General features: G+C 43.1%; 1 protein-coding gene across 1 annotated transcript in view; it reads left to right on the top strand.

Moving 5' to 3' along the window:
• Positions 1-8,210: 8,210 nt before the first annotated feature.
• LOC310862014 (myelin transcription factor 1-like) overlaps positions 8,211-14,954 on the top strand; it is a gene marked incomplete at both ends in the record, with an annotated part of 14,140 nt that continues 7,396 nt past the window's right edge. Inside the window, 6 exons of the mRNA XM_083769750.1 lie at positions 8,211-8,377; positions 8,696-8,758; positions 10,115-10,183; positions 10,890-10,952; positions 12,918-13,001; positions 14,689-14,913. Coding sequence (XP_083625876.1) covers positions 8,211-8,377; positions 8,696-8,758; positions 10,115-10,183; positions 10,890-10,952; positions 12,918-13,001; positions 14,689-14,913 — 671 coding nt within the window. The remainder of the gene's footprint in view (positions 8,378-8,695; positions 8,759-10,114; positions 10,184-10,889; positions 10,953-12,917; positions 13,002-14,688; positions 14,914-14,954) is intronic.

The raw sequence follows: 14,954 nt of genomic DNA, 5'->3' as shown, positions 1-14,954 counted from the left end.
AAAAATAAGAAAAAGAAAAGTGAGGGGCATCATGACGTAACATGTCTATTTGCTCTAATTGTCTATTGCTTCATTGTCAATGGGAATTTAATTTGTGTAGGACCGAAATAGCCATTTTGCTCATCTATACATATTACATACATTCTCCATTCATTGTCAATTGTGTCGGACAAAACTACCGATTTGCATATGACGTAAATTCTCCATCCATAATGGCATTTGATGTTTGTGTTCAGACAGAATCCACACTATAGCTGTTTAGGAGAAAAAAAAGTGTGAAGTGAGGGGCGCTCTTATCATCATGACGTAACATGTCTAATTGTCTATTTGCTCTAATTGTCTATTGCTTCATTGTCAATGGGAAATTGATCTTTGTGTAGGACCAGAATAGCCATCTTGCTCGTCTACATATGATGTACATTTTCCCTTCATTGTCAATGGCATTTAATGTTCGTGTTGCCACAAACTTACGTCATAATTTGGCGGACATTTGACCTAATTTCTCCTTTCATTGTCAATGGCAAATATGTTGATGTGTGGGGACAAAAGCTATATATAGGAGGGGCTAGCGCCACTAAAAGAATAACGGATCTACAAGCTCTCAACGCATCGCAGCACGATACGTTGAGAGCTTGTAGATCCCTTATTTCCACCATTTCCCCTATAAGTGCAGGATATTTCCCCCTATAAGTGCAGGGTATTTTCCCTATAAGTGCAGGGTATTCTCCCCTATAAGTGCAGGGTATTTTCCCCTATAAGTGCAGGGTATTTTCCCCTATAAGTGCAGGGTATTTTCCCCTATAAGTGCAGGGTATTTTCCCTATAAGTGCAGGGTATTTTCCCCTATAAGTGCAGGGTATTTTCACCTATAAGTGCAGGGTATTTTCCCTATAAGTGCAGGGTATTTTCCCCTATAAGTGCAGGGTATTTTCCCCTATAAGTGCAGGGTATTTTCACCTATAAGTGCAGGGTATTTTCCCTATAAGTGCAGGGTATTTTCCCTATAAGTGCAGGGTATTCTCCCCTATAAGAGCAGGGTATTTTCCCCTATAAGTGCAGGGTATTTTCCCCTATAAGAGCAGGGTATTTTCCCCTATAAGTGCAGGGTATTTTCCCCTATAAGTGCAGGGTATTTTCCCTATAAGTGCAGGGTATTTTCCCCTATAAGTGCAGGGTATTTTCACCTATAAGTGCAGGGTATTTTCCCTATAAGTGCAGGGTATTTTCCCTATAAGTGCAGGGTATTCTCCCCTATAAGTGCAGGGTATTTTCCCTAAAAGTGCAGGGTATTTTCCCTATAAGTGCAGGGTATTTTCCCCTAAAAGTGCAGGGTATTTCCCCCTATAAGAGCAGGGTATTTTCCCCTATAAGTGCAGGGTATTTTCCCCTAAAAGTGCAGGGTATTTCCCCCTATAAGAGCAGGGTATTTTCCCCTATAAGTGCAGGGTATTTTCCCCTAAAAGTGCAGGGTATTTTCCCCTAAAAGTGCAGGGTATTTTCCCTATAAGTGCAGGGTATTTTCCCCTATAAGTGCAGGGTATTTTCCCCTATAAGTGCAGGGTATTTTCCCTATAAGTGCAGGGTATTTCCCCCTATAAGTGCAGGGTATTTTCCCCTATAAGTGCAGGGTATTTTCCCTATAAGTGCAGGGTATTTTCCCCTATAAGTGCAGGGTATTTTCACCTATAAGTGCAGGGTATTTTCCCTATAAGTGCAGGGTATTTTCCCTATAAGTGCAGGGTATTCTCCCCTATAAGTGCAGGGTATTTTCCCCTAAAAGTGCAGGGTATTTTCCCTATAAGTGCAGGGTATTTTCCCCTAAAAGTGCAGGGTATTTCCCCCTATAAGAGCAGGGTATTTTCCCCTATAAGTGCAGGGTATTTTCCCCTAAAAGTGCAGGGTATTTCCCCCTATAAGAGCAGGGTATTTTCCCCTATAAGTGCAGGGTATTTTCCCCTAAAAGTGCAGGGTATTTTCCCCTAAAAGTGCAGGGTATTTTCCCTATAAGTGCAGGGTATTTTCCCCTATAAGTGCAGGGTATTTTCCCCTATAAGTGCAGGGTATTTTCCCTATAAGTGCAGGGTATTCTCCCCTATAAGTGCAGGGTATTTTCCCTATAAGTGCAGGGTATTTTCCCCTAAAAGTGCAGGGTATTTCCCCCTATAAGAGCAGGGTATTTTCCCCTATAAGTGCAGGGTATTTTCCCCTAAAAGTGCAGGGTATTTCCCCCTATAAGAGCAGGGTATTTTCCCCTATAAGTGCAGGGTATTTTCCCCTAAAAGTGCAGGGTATTTTCCCCTATAAGAGCAGGGTATTGTCCCCTAAAAGTGCAGGGTATTTTCCCCTATAAGTGCAGGGTATTTCCCCCTATAAGAGCAGGGTATTTTCCCCTATAAGTGCAGGGTATTTTCCCCTAAAAGTGCAGGGTATTTCCCCCTATAAGTGCAGGGTATTTTCCCCTAAAAGTGCAGGGTATTTTCCCCTATAAGTGCAGGGTATTTTCCCCTAAAAGTGCAGGGTATTTTCCCCTAAAAGTGCAGGGTATTGTCCCCTAAAAGTGCAGGGTATTTTCCCCTATAAGTGCAGGGTATTTTCCCCTAAAAGTGCAGGGTATTTCCCCCTATAAGTGCAGGGTATTTTCCCCTATAAGAGCAGGGTATTTTCCCCTATAAGTGCAGGGTATTTTCCCTATAAGTGCAGGGTATTTTCCCCTATAAGTGCAGGGTATTTTCCCCTATAAGAGCAGGGTATTTTCCCCTAAAAGTGCAGGGTATTTTCCCCTAAAAGTGCAGGGTATTTTCCCCTATAAGTGCAGGGTATTTTCCCCTATAAGAGCAGGGTATTTTCCCCTATAAGAGCAGGGTATTTTCCCCTAAAAGTGCAGGGTATTTTCCCCTAAAAGTGCAGGGTATTTTCCCCTATAAGAGCAGGGTATTTTCCCCTAAAAGTGCAGGGTATTTTCCCCTAAAAGTGCAGGGTATTTTCCCCTATAAGTGCAGGGTATTTTCCCCTATAAGAGCAGGGTATTTTCCCCTATAAGAGCAGGGTATTTTCCCCTATAAGTGCAGGGTATTTCCCCTATAAGTGCAGGGTATTTTCCCTATAAGTGCAGGGTATTTTCCCTATAAGTGCAGGGTATTTTCCCCTATAAGAGCAGGGTATTTTCCCCTAAAAGTGCAGGGTATTTTCCCCTATAAGTGCAGGGTATTTTCCCCTATAAGTGCAGGGTATTTGCTATAGTATGCCGTACAGTATGGGCCATAGCCCATGGTCAGAAATGATAAAAAACGAGGTTATTTTTTTTTTCTTCAAAAATTAAAAAAAACATGGGCTATAACCCATGTTCTTTTTTTTTTTTTTTTTTCAACATTCCCTGCATGTCTACAAACAGGAGGAGTGGGAGGGCCCGCTGGACTACACCAAACCCAACCGCCAGCGCGAGGAGGAAGCCGATGAGGTCAGCGTCACATACAGTGCATTCAATGATATAGTACTTTATTGTCAGTTTTTTTTTTGATCAAAGTTTTTTTATTAATTTTCACACATGAAAATATCATACAACATTTTTCAAACTTTATTTATTTTTCTTTTTTTCCCCCTCCCCTCCCCCCAGAGTTCCCGCTCTGAAAGAGCCACAACCCCGGTATCTTGCACCATATGAAATAAAAGGCACATACAAATGTACATAGACATAAAAGAATTATGCAAACAAATAATAATAATAATAAAATAAAAAATAAAAAATAAAAATAAATATATATATATATATATATATATAACTTTATTGTCAGTTTGCACTGAAATGTGTCTTGCGGCCCAGCGGCCTTGTATGCAACACATATACACACAATTGACTAAACCTCAAAGTCGACTGATGGACAAAATACTTCTTCAGTCTGACCTTATTGTATGCTGGTACACCATATCTCCTTCCTGAAGGCAGCAACCTATACTCTCCATTCAAAACATGGCTATAGTATTAGAGGTGATATTCCTTGCTAACTTTAGGATGCTGTTATCATACGTGGATGTGGGCTTTATGAGGGCGAGAAGCGACCTAAAAGGGCGAGGTGGCGTGCACACATCCACCTGGGTGACGGCAGACTGCTGCATGGGCGGGTCAGATCAACAAATGGAATGAATTATGTACTGGCCATAGCCATATATGGAGCATGTCTTAATAATAATAATAATTCATTTTAACTTTTTATATAGAGCCTTTCAAGAAACCCAAGGACACTTTACAAAACAGAAAAACAGAAAACAAAACAAACAAACTAATTGCCAAAAGCCTGAGTAAACAAATCTCTTCAGTGCAGACTTGAAAGCGTCCAATGTAGGAGTCTGGCGAATCTCCAAGGGGAGAGAGTTCCAGAGGGCAGGGGCTGCCACATAGAATTCTCTATCGCCGAGGGTCCGCTTTTTCGCATGACGGATGGTGAGGAGTTCCATGTCCGAATACCTCAGGTTCCGTTCAGGGGTGTAGTCCTTGAGGAGGTCTGTCTGGGGAAAGGGGCAGGGCATGGAGGGATTTGTAGGTGAGGAGGAGAAGTTTGTAGTTGATGCGGAATGTAACCGGGAGCCAGTGGAGGCGTTTGAGGGTGGTGGTGATGTGCTGCCAGCGTTGTGTACGGGTGAGCACTCTGGCAGACGAGTTTTGCACGTACTGCAATCTGTCAAGGGCCTTGTTTGGGAGGCCAAAAGTCTGGAAATGTTTTTGAGGTGGAAGAAGGCAGATTTAGTAACAGATTTGATGTGGGATTGAAAGGAGAGGGTAGAGTCCAGGATGACACCCAGGTTGCGCACTTCAGGGGATGGAGAGATGGAACAGCCATCCACTGGAGAAGAAAATGTCCTATCTTCTCAAGTTGCATCTTGGGACCCATGATCATGAGCTCTGTTTTCTTGCTGTTGAGTTTGAGGAGGTTGGTGGTCATCTAGGTCTTTATTTCATGAAGGCAGTTGACAATGGACTGTGGGGGGAGCATACAGCTGTGTATCATCAGCATAGCAGTGGAACCGTAGATCATGTTGGCGGATGATCTGACGCTTGGTCAAATGTAAATGGTGAAAAGGATGGGGCCAAGTACAGAGCCTTGTTTTACTCCATGGTTAACTGGGGCATGGTGGGAGCTGGATCCATTGATGGAGACAAACTGCTGCCTGTTGGACAGATATGAGTGGAACCAGGAGAGAACGGATCCGGTGAGTCCAAGGTGGGTGGAAAGGCGGTTAAGGAGGATGGAATGGGAGACGGTGTCGAAAGCTGCAGAGAGATCCAAAAGAATCAGGAGACTAATGTTGCCTGAGTCAGCAGCCATGAGGAGATCGTTGGTGATCTTGATCAGGGCAGTCTCCGTGCTGTGGTGAGCTCTGTAGCCAGACTGGAGGGGTTCGAAGAGTGTACAGCGTTTATGAGGTCAGATCAACATATGGAATGTCAGCTCCATATATGGAGATATAAGGGTGACAGCGGGGGCAGTGTCTTGAGTGTACAGGGTTTGATGAGGTCTGGCCATATATGGAGAGTATCCTGAGTGTACAGGGTTTGATGAGGTCAGATCAACATATGAAATGTCAGAACAGGTCAGCTCCATATATGGATATCTAAGTGTGGCATCAGGGAAAGTGTCTGGGTTTGATGAGGTCAGACGAGGTCAGATCAACATATGGAATTAATTCTGTATTGGCCATGTATGGAGCGTGTCACGAGGCGTGATGGCCAGACATGAAATATGGAGAACCATTGATATACAGTAGAAACATGAGGATTTTTTCAGAAAATTGTCATGATTTTCAGGAAAGTGTTCTAAATTCAATTAAAATAATGTTGTTTGTTTGTTTGTTTTTTGCAAAGGGGTGAAGTGGCCCTTAAAAGCATGCAGCAAACACTTGGTCGTCTCCTACGTCAGTGGTTTTCAACCGTTTTCATCCACTATTCAATTGCCATTTGAGCCACGGACCACCATTCAATTAGATCTAGCCTCTCAGACCCAAGACTGTATTGATGTTAGTACCATTAAGGCAAACTTTGATCAAAATAACAATTCTTCTACATTCTCTAATTGTGTATAGACTTCTTGTAAATTAAGTAATGCAGATGTTTAGCAATAATTTAACTCTCTAGAGTGTAAAATGAAACCAAATGGTTTTATTTGTTCGGCCTGAAAAATTGTGTCAACTCGACTTGGCTTTGTACGAGGCTTAAAAGGTCTTTAAATAAATACTTTTTGAAATGTCTATGAGGAAAATGAACGGGGAATCATTTCCTGGGCCCTGTTAGGGGGAGGGACTGCAGCGCTCTATATGCAACCAGGCAGTGGCCTCTTGATCAGGGGATTCGTTGCGCTTATGAGCTTGAGACAGTACTACTTGTCAACAAGTACAACTACCTCCAACCTCCAACTTTCATCATTGAAGTGTAGCTTTAGGTCAGATCTTTGACGCTTTCAGAGTACATTTGGAAGTATACGCTGAAAGACATAGTTGAATTGTCTTCGCTCTGATGTCGACATGCAGGAAGGTTGTTTCCATCCATCCATGTGTGCAGCTATAATCTCAGATACTGCTGGACCTAATGGAGCATGCACATGGAAGACATTACAAATAGGAATGTTTTTGACCTATAAATCCTAGGTTGCACGATAAAACAGAATAAATAAAAAACATGGATCCCATGGATAATGACATGACTGACTCTCGATATCTCGATAGATTCTAAGCGCAGGACCTGTGTGCAACAATATAGGTCTTGTATTTCCATGAACGGCATGTTTCGCTGAAATGTCACGACAAGAATGTTCGTTGAAAATCCCAGCTGTCCGGAAATTCATTTCCACTTTGCACATGTTTCTATAAGTTCTGCCCGATCGTATTTCCCAGCCATGATGTGTCCTAGACTGCTTCTCCTCTTTCCTTTATTCATTGTAACTCAGCGAAATAGGAGTGGATGTACGGTTCATAACACTGCGCATCAGAAGGTGGTCTGTGTGTCAGGTGCGTTGCACCATCCTGTCTTTGGCAATATGCAAATTTACGCTCCTTTGAACTTTTTTCAAAAAGAAATACAAAGAACCTTGAATATAAATTTTTGATGAAGACACACACACACACACACACACACACACACACACACACACACACACACACACACACACACACACACACACACACACACACACACACACACACACACACACACACACACACACACACTGCGTTTGGAGCACCACTTGTCCACAAAGAATTCAAACTGAGGGATAGGAGGAGAGCATGATCTGTGTGCATGGTAGTTCACTCATGTTCCTCTATCGTGCTATTCTATCAATTTGTAAATGTGTGTGTGCACTCTCAGAGTTGAATTAAAAGCCCCAATCCATAATTTTGTTTAAGTTCATAAACACGTAATTCAATTAAAAAGAAGAAAAAAAGGGCATGGTACAACACTTGTAAAAATCCTTCTTTATAATTATTTGTTCGACCCAAAATATTGTGTTGATTTGTCATGATTTGTCATGATCCGAGTTGGCTTTGTCTGAGGCTTACAGATCTTTAAATAAATACTTTTTGAAATATCTATGGGGGAAATTAATGGTGAATTATTTCCTGGTCCTGTCGTCGTCAGTCGAGTACTTTTCCATCACTGCTAATGTTGCGGTTCTATTCGTGTCTCATCATCAGTGTTGATTTCGTCGACTAAAACTAAGATTAAAAATGTTCGTCAACTACCTTTTTCCACTGTCGAAAACTAAATGGAAACTAAATGAAAACTAAGTGACTAAAACTAAGACTAAATATACTGACAATTTCGTCAACAAGGGGGCTAGTGGACCAGAGATCCAGTATAAGTCATTTTACAATTTTAGAAAATAGACGACATAGACGACATAGCCCGTTGTGGGCTTGTAGATCGGCTATTTTCAGCAAGTGAAAAAAACAGTCATCAAAACGGCATCAAAGACCGCCAAAATACATTTTAGTCGACTAAATCAACTAGCTTTAGTCGACTAAAATCTTATGACATTTAGTCGACTAGTAAAACTAGACAAACACTAAAACATTCCAGGTGACAAAAATGTGACTAAAACTAAATGAAAACTATTCAAGAGACTATGACTAAAACTAAAATCAAAATTTGCTGCCAAAAACAACACTGCTCAAGTACGTCTTCCTCTCTCTCTCTCTCTCTCTCTCTCTCTCTCCCCGTCCAGATGGAACACACGGGCCACTCGTTCGCCTCGTCCGACCCTGAGGACGGCGACATGATGCAGGACGGTCTGGAGGACAGGAAGTACCCCGGAGAGGTCACCAGCCCAAATTTCAAGGTCAAGTTCCTCTCCAACTCCTGCTCCAAGGACCCCAAGAAGGACCTGCTCTTGTAAGTGACCGACCGACTGCGTGGGTCGATTTTTTTTGTCGACTGAAACTAAAATGTCCGTCGACTTTTTTCACATAAAGTAAATAAGCTATACACTGACTAAAACTAAGACTACAGTAAATATACTGACAATTTCATCAACAAATAAAAACTAGATACTAATTCTTAACAGTATTACTGTATTGCTGTACTTTTACTTATTAAAGTAAAGAATCTGAGTACCTTTGTTTTTCTCCACCACTGTTGGTGCTTCCGTCTCACTGCTTTCCTCTTCCTGGGCGTCTCTCTCTCTCTCTCTGCGTGTGTCCTTATCTCCAGGTGTCCCACGCCCGGCTGCGACGGCAGTGGCCACATCACCGGAAACTATGCATCTCATCGCAGGTATATTGATTGATTGATTGATTGATTGAATCATGTATTAACAGTATGCAGAATGAATAATAGGTGTAGTTTTGCTCAATCAATTCATAATGAATTAACATTCCAATTTCGGAGCTCTGGCAACCAAAAAGAACTGACCCGGCCGGTGGAAAAGGGGTCTCAGTGAACTGTATCTCCGCCAGGCCGGGTTGTCCCAGTTTATGATGGGAGTGAACATGTCCAAAATGTCCAAAAGGAAAGACTGCATGGCATATGTCATGAACAGTACATGTGCTCACTGTATATATATATATATATATATATATATATATATATATATATATATATATATATATATATATATATATTAGTAACGTTGAAGGGTTAAGAATATAGGGCTGTGGCTGAAGCACAACCATCCTCTCCTCTGGCCAGGGGGACATGGTTGTTGGCATTTCCATACAGAGGAATGCATAATACATAAAATTAAATTAATTAATTAAAAACAATAACACACACACACACACACACACACACACACACACACACACACACACACACACACACACATGCGCGCACACGCACACGCGTGCGCACGTAAACAAACATAATATACTAATATGTATATGTATGCACGTAATAGTGTGTATGTATGTATACAAATTGTATGTTGGGGTGAGACTTATATTGCATTGTACCAGAATCCAAATGAGGCAAAAACCACTTCTATTTCACATAATTCCATTTGACCCCCAGCATTCCGGAGTCAATAATGTATACACAGTAAAGTCCGGAGTGTTAATATCACTCTGAGAGGGTGTACACGTGGAACCAAATGGACCCGCCAAGGGTCCATTTGGTTCCACTTGTCCACTCACTCACTGAGTTAACGTTGCGCTCAGGATTTTACAGCGTGGCGTGAATATGACTTTGATATGCATCAGTAATTTACCGTCTATATACTTCTTCTGGCTGTCCATCCTTCTCCTTCCTATATATATATAAACGACCTTGGTATGCCGTGCATTCCTGATTCTTTTTCCCTTCACTCATGGGTTTTTTTCTCTCTCTTTCTTTTCAACTCCTTCACATTCACTCACTTTCCTTCCCCTCTCTCTCTCTCTCTCTCTTTCTCTCTCTCTCTCTCTCTCTCTCTCTCTCTCTCTCTCTCTCTCTCTCTCTCTGTGTCTTAACTCTGTCGTTCTCCTTTGCCTCTATTTTCCTCCCACTCTCTCTCTCTCCCTCCCGTATTTTTTGCTGCCTATATACTTCTTTTATACACTCTTCTCCCTTTTGTATTCTTCTCTCTTCCCCCCTCTCTTCCCTCTCTCTCTGTCTGTCTCTGTCTCTCTCCCTCCTCCTCTGTCCGTCCGTCAGTCTGTCTGGGTGTCCTCTCGCTGATAAGAGCCTGCGGTCCCTCATGGCGGCCCACACTGCTGAACTCAAGTATGTCTGTTCTTTCTCTCTCTCTCTCTCTCTCTCTCTCTCTCTCTCTCTCTTACTCTTTTTGCTGTCTTTTTCTCCACTGCCACTTCAAATGTGTAACTGCCACCGACTCCTCCATCGCCGCCGAACACACCACACACACACACACACACACCACAATGAAGCGTGTTTCTGCTGACATTTACTTTCCCATTGTCACGCTGGCTGGCTGGCTGCCGCCGCCTCTTGCCTCCCATCGCATCTGTTGCGGTGTTTTTCCCTCTGCAAGCAAGCAAGCGCTCCTCAGACTCAATTCACTCTCTGTTCGTCTCCACTGTCAATTTAAAAGGGAGGGTGGCAGTGCACATAGCGCATTCAGATGGATGGATGGATGGATCAATTTACAATTTAGGCATTTAGCAGACGCTCTTAAAATCCAGAGCGACTTACATTGTTCCAACTGAAAGTGAATTGACCCCAAAAGCTGCTCTGCAACCATCTACTCCAACAGAATCCCTGAGTAACTTTAACTCTAACACATTGCTTCGGCATGAGTCTTTCCATGAAGCCCTGTGTAACACTAATCCACAGCTCCATAACTCCACCACCATCAAAACGTCCCAACGCCCCACCGTGTCATTTGCCTGCACGTCGGGTTAAATAAAAGTCGATGGTGGACATTGAGCGGTGTGAGGAGCTAAAAACATTGCTCTGCTATTCCCCCCAGATGCCCCACTCTGGGATGTGACGGCTCGGGTCATATCACAGGAAACTACTCCTCCCACAGAAGGTAACCCACCCCCCCCCCCCCCCCCCCCTCTACCGAGCAAACAGCAAAAAGACCAACTACACAAACACATACAGAATCCCACATAAACGCACGCACGCACGCACGCACGCACGCACGCACGCACGCACGCACGCACGCACGCACGCACGCACGCACGCACGCACGCACGCACGCACGCACACACACACACATGCACGCACGCACGCACACACACACGCATGCACACACACAGCCAGTGAAGTCTAGAGACAGATCATGTTAGCGTTAGATAAGAGGCCACACACAGGCATACATTCCCACCGTATTTGTCCATGGTATCCTATTTAGTGTTGTCGTTGAATAGTCATTGTTATCCCCTTTTTTAATTTATATATGATTTATTTTTATTTTTTTCAGCAACCTTTGTCGGTGTACTGGCTAGGGCCTCCCTCTGTCGAGGCATGTCGGGGGCTGCCCATTGGTTCCACCTCCCATTAGTTCGACCATGCATTAAGGTTGGCAAACATGCATTAAGGTTGGCCAACATGCATTTAGGTTGGCCAACATGCATTAAGGTTGGCCAACATGCATTTAGGTTGGCCAACATGCATTTAGGTTGGCCAACATGCATTTAGGTTGGCAAACGGTTGGCCAACATGCATTTAGGTTGGCCAACATGCATTAAGGTTGGCAAACATGCATTAAGGTTGGCAAACATGCATTAAGGTTGGCCAACATGCATTAAGGTTGGCCAACATGCATTAAGGTTGGCAAACATACATTAAGGTTGGCCAACATGCATTAAGGTTGGCCAACACGCATTAATGTTGGCCAACATGCATTAACGTTGGCCAACATGCATTAAGGTTGGCAAACGGTTGGCAAACATGCATTAAGGTTGGCAAACATACATTAAGGTTGGCCAACATGCATTAATGTTGGCCAACATGCATTAAGGTTGGCCAACATGCATTAATGTTGGCCAACATGCATTAAGGTTGGCCAACATGCATTAAGGTTGGCAAACATGCATTAAGGTTGGCAAACAGGCATTAAGGTTGGCAAACATGCATTAAGGTTGGCAAACATGCATTAAGGTTGGCAAACATGCATTAATGTTGGCCAACATGCATTAAGGTTGGCCAACATGCATTAAGGTTGGCCAACATTCATTAAGGTTGGCAAACATGCATTAATGTTGGCCAACATGCATTAAGGTTGGCCAACATGCATTAAGGTTGGCAAACATGCATTAAGGTTGGCCAACATGTATTAAGGTTGGTAAACATGCATTTAGGTTGGCCAACATGCATTTAGGTTGGCCAACATGCATTAAGGTTGGACAACATGTATTAAGGTTGGCCAACATGTATTAAGGTTGGCCAACATGCATTAAGGTTGGGCAACATGCATTAAGGTTGGCCAACATGCATTTAGGTTGGCCAACATGCATTAAGGTTGGGCAACATGCATTAAGGTTGGCCAACATGCATTTAGGTTGGCCAACATGCATTTAGGTTGGCCAACATGCATTAAGGTTGGCCAACATGCATTAAGGTTGGCCAACATGTATTAAGGTTGGTAAACATGCATTTAGGTTGGCCAACATGCATTTAGGTTGGCCAACATGCATTTAGGTTGGCCAACATGCATTAAGGTTGGCCAACATGCATTTAGTTTGGCCAACATGCATTAAGGTTGGCCAACATGCATTAAGGTTGGCCAACATGCATTTAGGTTGGCCAACATGCATTAAGGTTGGCCAACATGCATTAAGGGCCAACATGCACTGCTCCTATGCTTGCGGTTATGTTTAGGTTAGGTTTCTTGCTAGGGTTAGTAATGGTGGAACTAACGGGAGGTCGAACCAATGCCACGCTACCGGCATGTCCTATAGCCACTAATATAAACAAGTTAAAGACAACAGCTTTTTATTTATTTATTTCCAACCCCAATGTTATCAACTCCATACTTTCTTGTTTTCAGTTTGTCTGGGTGCCCGCGTGCCAAGAAAAGTGGGATTAAAACAACTCCTACCAAGGACAACCAAGAGGACCCAGAGCTCTTAAAGTTCGTACCCCGCTCAGACAAGCCACGTCCCATAATGCTCTGCTTTATAGTGAGATTGACGGTAAAAACAAAAAGGAAAAACAAAATGCAATAGACAAACGGGTATAGTTTACTTGGATGGTCTCCATTTATGGCTGTGGTTCCTAAAACGTTTTATCCCCGTGACCCCAAAGAGAGATTAGACGTTTGCCCGGGGGACCCTACTGTACTGTAAATAGCAGAGCAACAAGCTCACAATGCGTCGCGTTGTGAGCTTGTAGATCGGCTATTTTCACTACTACTTATTTTCTTCTAATTTATGGAATTTGACGGGAAATATCACAGGCTGACTCTTTTTTGACTGTAGTTCATGGTAGAGTATTGCAGCCTAGATCACCAATACATGAGATATACTGTATCGCATGAACGGGTTTCATCCTTCAAGTCCAACATTCTCACAAAATGTGGTCGAGTCAAAAGGCTTATAATGGAAGCACACCGTGCTCTGTATCCATGCTTGATTATTCTAGCTCTGGTTTCTGCAGTGGTGGACACAGTGGCATGCACAGATAGACACTAGGTGGTGCTAGAGCACCTGCACCCTCTAAATGTCTGTGCACGCCACTGGGTGGACACATCGTCTCCAGTGTAGATATACTCCTGGTCAAAATGTTACTCCACTATACTTTGAGTCAATCAAAGTCGCTCTGTCAAATTTGCATAAATACTTAAGTATTAAAAAAAATACATATCTAACTAATTCAATAGTACAGTACAGTAACTATAACAATAAATGTATAGTTGTTTTCCAATCAACAATATAAATGTATGTCGCCAATTGGACTAGTTACATCCTGACAAGGTATTACCGAACCTCTGCCAAAGTGTCCTTGCATTTACTTTCCACCACTGAGTCCCAGAAATGGCTGATCCCCACAGGTTGAAGTAATGTAGGCTATCTGCGCGCATATATCTAAATGACAGAGCGGTTGCGCAAAACCCCACCCGGCAGCACTGTTTAATGCAATTTATTTGTGCAAGTATTTTTTGTTGAATTACAAAGTTGTAAAAGTATGTTAAAAGAGTATGTATGTCCATAAAATAAGCAAGCAGCACGCTAGCAGACAATAGGCCTACACTATTATTATTATTATTATTATTATTATTATTATTTAATATTATATTTTCACAATCTGATACAACGCCGGCTAGGCTACTTTCTAATGTTTTGATAATTTGCGCGACAGATGTATGCATATGACGGTATAGAGTTACAAACTAGTAACAATTGTTTGACAAATAATAATAACAAAATGATTGAAACAAAGAACTATTGAATTGTTTGCTAGCGTGCTGCTTGTTTATGTTATGGATATACATACTGTACAACTTTGTCATGAATAATTCAACAAAAAATAAGTTTTTTGTGCAACCGCTCCGTCATTTAGATATATGCTATCTGCGCATGTAGAAAAATGACACTATATATATATGACCGCAGCATCCTTCCACCTGACATGTGTAGCTACACGGCCTCTGATGAAATATCCTCAACTTTCTATACATCCTGCACGAGCGGTTTCCTTCTCGTCTAACTCTGTTTCTTTCTCCTCCCGGGCCCTCTGGCCTCCCTTCCTCGTCCCTCCCTCCCTCCCTCCCTCTGCCCCGTTTTGCCTCTCCCTTTTCCCCCCGCCACGCCCTCCTGCAGCAGGTGTCCGGTGCCAGGCTGCGACAGCCTGGGCCACATCAGCGGGAAGTACGCCACCCACCGCAGTGCCTACGGCTGTCCCCTGGCTGCCCGCAGGCAGAAGGAGGGCCTTCTGAACGGCACGCCTTTCTCCTGGAAAGCCTTCAAGACGGAGGGGCCGACCTGCCCCACGCCGAGCTGCGACGGCTCCGGTCACGCCAATGGAAGCTTCCTCACACACCGCAGGTACCACTCTCAGCCCAGCAATAATGCAACTATAGCCTAAC

The sequence above is a fragment of the Protomyctophum parallelum genome, assembly GCF_964188405.1.
Source record: "Protomyctophum parallelum genome assembly, chromosome: 7".
NCBI classification, from domain to species: Eukaryota; Metazoa; Chordata; class Actinopteri; order Myctophiformes; family Myctophidae; genus Protomyctophum; species Protomyctophum parallelum.
The sequence above is the reverse complement of the archived record's forward strand: the minus strand, read 5'-3'. Positions and strand labels throughout refer to the sequence as shown.